General features: G+C 45.5%; 1 protein-coding gene across 1 annotated transcript; it reads right to left on the bottom strand.

Annotated features, from left to right (window-relative positions):
* Nucleotides 1–2,604: 2,604 nt before the first annotated feature.
* On the bottom strand, nt 2,605–5,236 carry LOC122066661 (protein SHORT-ROOT). Its single transcript, XM_042630507.1, has one exon. The coding sequence runs from the start codon at nt 5,063–5,065 to the stop codon at nt 3,257–3,259; it is 1,809 nt and encodes a 602-aa protein (XP_042486441.1). The 5' UTR covers nt 5,066–5,236; the 3' UTR covers nt 2,605–3,256.
* Nucleotides 5,237–5,485: the final 249 nt, after the last annotated feature.

Below are 5,485 nucleotides of genomic sequence, written 5' to 3'. Positions count from 1 at the left end.
GAACACGTAAGCAAAATGTGAGTTGGATATTCCACTACAAAGTCAGGTCCGTCGCTGACATTGAGAGTCAATATTTTAAATCGAGAATGTTTGACATCACCAAATATTTTTCCAAACAAACGTTGGGGGCACTATGCCAACTATTCACCCTTGAGGTGAAGGCACATGCCCTGTTCTTCGCAGATACATACAAATGGTTCATCGTTCTATGAACCCCAAGTCAAACGGTCCTCTCAAAAAATGGAGACCGGAATGACCAGAATGGAAGCCCTAATGTCTATTCTTTGATTTTTCTAATTTGTTTTATTCAAAAAAAAAAAAAAAGAGTTATTATTATTTAAGTTTTCCAATCAGATCTTCATTATCCTCAACTTCATCATCATAACAGATGAAAAGAAAAATCGATTTTCTTTTCTATTTAGGCAGACTTGGTCTAAAGGTCATGTTGAACTGACTTCATCTTATGACGACGAAGAAAACTAAATAAATGTAAAGGAACCAATACCCAAATGAGTGGAACCATAGCGAAGATGAAGTCTGGCTAGAGTAGTCCATGCACCCTAAAACACACCATGTATGAGAGAGAGAGAGAGAGAGAGAGAGAGAGAGAGAGAGAGAGAGAGAGAGAGAGAGAGAACCATGTCTTTTCGAAAGAAGTTCCCACTATAGATGTTTCCTTGTGGGCCAAAAAGAGCCACCTCTCTGATCAGCATTTCCATGAGAGCGTTGCAGGGCTTCTCTTTTCTTTAGTTTTCACTTTCATGGGAGTTTAATTTACTGGTTGGCGTTTGCGGGTGACAGTGGTGGGGGCCCTTAAAAGACAATATAGACATTTAAGCGCCCTTTGAGAGAGACCCGATGGACCCCAAAGGCCCGAAGAAGAAGAAAAAAAGAGTAAAGAGTACTAAAAGAGAAAAGTGCTGGGGAAAGAAAGGGAAGGTGCATGGTGGTGGGTGCTGTCAAAGAAAGGAGGAGGAGGGTAGATCCCACATCGGTCCGAGTCCACCAGCTTCGTGCTGTCCACTAAACCCTATCGTCGTTAATGACGACCGCCAAACTCCCTTTTGTTAGATTCCCCAAAGCACAACACGTACTCCAATTCATGGCCGGCCGTCCTAAGATTCGATGGCTCCCTCATTAGAAAACGACAACCTACTTTTAAATTTCAAATTTTCATTAAAAAAAGAGTGGAACGAAATCTCATTAATCCTTTTATAATAAGGAAAAATAACTTTCGAATTAAGGAGAATATTTAAATTTAAAATAAAAGGCTAAATTGTTGTTGTTTTATTTTTTTTATTTTTATTAAAAAAAAAAAATTCTGATGATACCAGTTCAACTCGACACTACCTAACAGTACCAACCCCACTAGTGGGTAGTGAGAACTGGGAAGTAGTGGGCAGGCATGCATGGGTGGGAGATTCCTTGATCAGATCAGAATTTGATTGCGAGGGTGCTACCTGCTGTGGCTGTTGTTGCTTCTTTTCCCCACTTTAAGCCCACTAGTCATAGAGTCATTACTAGTGAGTGAGTTAGCATAAATATGGTAATGGTACAGCAGTACAAAAGAACAAAAGAAGGCCAAGGCATGCACTCACTGACCCCATAACCCCTTGTAGGTAAACCATCCGGCCTGCACAATAATACTCTCTCGAATCCGCATTTGGCAATTTACTTGCACCCCTAGTAAATCTCACTCACTCCGACTTCCTCTACATGTGGGGGAGGGGAGGGGAGGGGAGGATCTCTTTGGCAATTGGAAATTTACTTGTACACCTAGTTAATCTCACTCACTTGGACTTCCTCTACATGGGATAGGGATCTCTGAGCAAGCGAGCCACACAAAGACACTAGCATACCTTGTCCAAGGGTGGTATAAGAAAAAATTTGCTCCATATATATGGGGTTTCCTATAAGGGTGGTATAAGAAGAAATTTGCACAATACATCAATATGAGAGGTTGGAAAATGGTATCATCAATATGGGTCTATATGATCAGAATAAGAAAGAGAATGTCAATGAGAGCCCCAATATTTATTATATGAAAAGAGTATAAAGGAATCTATACAAGAGTAGTGCATGCTTTCTTTTCCTATATACATAATTAAGAGGACAGACATAGATCATCTTAATTAGTTTTCATTTCCATCAACTTAATTATTTCACAAATGAAGATGCTTCAGTCTCAGCCACCAAAATGGTCCACCACCTTTCATTTTCATTACATATATTTATTTGATGGAAAAAAGGTTTTAGTGGAGGGAATATGGCCCTTAGCCTATAAACATGAGGGAAAAATGATCTACCTGCACCCATGAAATGAAAAATGATAACTCTTGCCCCATTGACTTTTGTCCATGCGTAGAAGCCACACACCACCACAAGAAACACATTCCCTTATTTGATTCTTCCCTTCTCCCCCTTCTTTCTCTCTCGAGCTACTTTAATGCATTGGATTAGATTGGACTTCTAAATCTTTCTTTGTTTCTTTCCTTCCTTTAAAAAGTAAAAAAGGAATAATAAAGAAGGAAAAAATGACAAAAAAGAATAAGAAACTGGCGCAAAAAGGCAAAAATAAAAGTACAATAACAGCAGCAGCAGCTATTGAAAACAATGTGGATGTGAATGTATTGCTTTGCTTCAGTTGTATTCATGAATTTCAAGCAAATTAATCAATCAACCCCTCCTATCCTTCTTCCCCACCCCTACCATTTAAAAAAGAAAAAAAAAGAAAAAAAAGAAAAAAGAAAAAAGAAAAAACACAATCGGGCAATCGCCGTTACCCCTACATCTTCAATTTCTTTCGATTCCTGCAATCGCAAACCGCCATTAGATTGTACCACGTACTAGTACATACCCGGAGAGAAAGAAAGTTGAGTTGAAAGATGCATGATGGTTATTTCATGCATGCACGTGTAAAGTACAAAGCTCTCCCTCCCCTCTCCCATCCAAACTCTAATTGAGTACGTCGAGTGCAGTCCCCATGGCCGTCAGGGCCACGGTGATACTGCTTGTCCACTCTGTAGGGTAGGACGTCGTCCTTGGCTCGCTGTTCCTTCGAGCTGGGTGGAGACTGGAGAGGGTCCTACATTGTCACTAATCGGGATCTCACTTCTGGAGCCGGTGGGAGGCTGAGGCCCATGATCATCACGCAGCTAACAAGACTTAACAAGCCAGCAGGAGGATCGAAAGCCCTACGTACACTGACGATCCAAACTCGAAACTGGGGAGGAAGGCATCAACTGTAAAAGTATTGCTACGAAAAAGGCCTCCAGGCGCTAGCCCACACGACCGGCTGGTCTTTCCAGGCCAGGAATATGCCGGCGTCGGAAAAGGCCGGTGTGCTTGTAGTCGTCATGGACCACACGCCCTCTCTGTACCGCCGGAGCAGCGCACGCACGTCATCCAACACGTCATCGCTGAAGGGGACCGGGTTGAACCCGATCTCCCTCAGCCGACGGGACCAGCGGGCCCCCGACTCGCGACTCTCGCTGGATTGGGCTGGTGGGCAGGCCAGGAGGTCCACCAGGGCACGCCCAGCGCCACGCTCCAGCATCAGCCGCTCGTTGCTGGTCCTCGGGAACGATTCGTCCAGTGACTCCAGGTACACCCTGAACCACCTCACGCACTCCTGGAATCCCCTGAAGAAGTCAAAACCCCCCTCCTCCTCCATTCCAATTCCAACGCTGTCCAGCTCGGCCTCCTCCTCTACCACCGTTACGATCTTCGGTCTCAGCCTCCGGAACGCCGCCAGCACGGCATCCCTGCGGTTCTCCACCGCCCCCACAGTGTGTAAGGTGCCCACGCAGTTGATGGCAAGAGCCTCATCGTCTCTGAGGTCCAACTCAGCCACAAGGTCCATCTCCGATAGGTCTCCCGTGTGGTGAACCGTGTTGAATTTGAAGGGCACCCCCATCAGCCTCGCGAACTTCTCCATTCGGTTTCCTATCTCCTTCATCACTTTCTGCGCCGCTGCAGCAGAAGAACCAGAGGTTCCTCCTCCTCCTCCTCCTCCTCCTCCAGAAGCGGTGGCTGACTTGTTGGCGACGACGGTGGTGAGTCGAAGGTGTGGGGTCTCGTCAGTGCGGGTGGCCAGAGCCTCCAGCAGGGTGGGCCACTGGGTGCAGTATGTGTTGCTGATGTCGACGATGTGGAGCTTGGACTCGCCTTCCAGAGCCTCCAGGATTGCACCGTTGCAGGCGACGTGGCCGAAGGTGGTCCATGGGCTCACCTCCTGGAACTTGAGCACCATCTTCCTGGTGGACTCGAAGGAGCAGGTCTTGTCCGAGGCGGACGTGAGAGTACGATAGCAGCGCTCCCCGGAGTCAGTCATGCGGCAGAAAAGAGCCTGGAGAAAGTAGGAGGCAAGCTTTTGGTCGGTGTCACCGTAGGGTGAGCTCAGCTCGTTCAACATCCACATCAGCTGTTGTACGCGGCCGCTGTTCTTGTCGGCAATGGCTCTGGCCGTCTCCATGAGCAGGTTGGTCGCCCACTTGTCTGACGCAAACCCCTGCAGGTTGAGGTCTGGTGCTGGGGAGAAGCCGAACTCCCCTGCGCTGCTGGGCTCCAAGGCCCCAGCATGGCTACTAGAGGCGGTAGTGGTGGTTGTGGTTGGCGTGGCAGTGGTGGTTGGGTGCGGGTTCTGTTGCTGTTGTTGTTGTTGTTGATGATGATAAGGGAAGAAGTGCTTGGAAGAGGAAGAAGAGAAGTCGTCGTCATCCATGTAAAAGTTGTTGTTGCAGCATTCTTCCTCTTCTTCCTCTTCTTCTTCTTCTTCTCCACCTCCTGGTTGGTGGTGATGGTAGTGATAATGACTGTTGAAGTAGTTGTTGTTGTTGTTGTTGGTATATCTAGAAGATCTGGAACTGGTGGAGGTTCTAGTAGTAGTAGCAGAGTTGAAAGACTGGTCGGAGGATTGAAAACTAACTAGCCTAAACAAGGTATCCATCCATGCATTTAACCAGAGACGACCCACATGATCAATAAATAAAACGCTGGAAGAAACCTTGGTATGAATTGAGACTTTCTTTTGGTTGGTGTTGGAGATCAAAAGGGAGAAGAACATAGACAGAGAAAGAGAGAGATGGGTCTAGTCTGTCTTTCTGGTTTTTCTTTTTCCCTTAGCTGGCTGGTGTTGTGTTTTTAATAGTGGGAATGAAAAGACGATGATATTGTTCGACTAAAGGAGGATCTTTGAGGTGGGATTCTTGTAGTGGTGCTCTTAAAAGTTAGTTTTTAGTTATACTAACACACCCTATACTAATACTCCTAATTAAGAGCAATCAAGAGCAGCGATGGCCCATCATCTAGAGACTTAAATTTTCTTCTTCCCCACTACCCCTTTTCCTTTCTTTTTTGTTGCAAATTGCAGTAATCGACGAGAATTGATAAGTGGTGGTTTTTTTTTTTTTTTCTTTTTCTAAAATCTTTCTTCTAGTTATTCACTTATTCTTTCCGGTTGCTTTTTAAATTTATGATACCTTGA

This window comes from Macadamia integrifolia, unplaced genomic scaffold, assembly GCF_013358625.1.
Source record: "Macadamia integrifolia cultivar HAES 741 unplaced genomic scaffold, SCU_Mint_v3 scaffold2518, whole genome shotgun sequence".
NCBI classification, from domain to species: Eukaryota; Viridiplantae; Streptophyta; class Magnoliopsida; order Proteales; family Proteaceae; genus Macadamia; species Macadamia integrifolia.
This window is presented reverse-complemented; position numbering and strand designations above follow the sequence as displayed.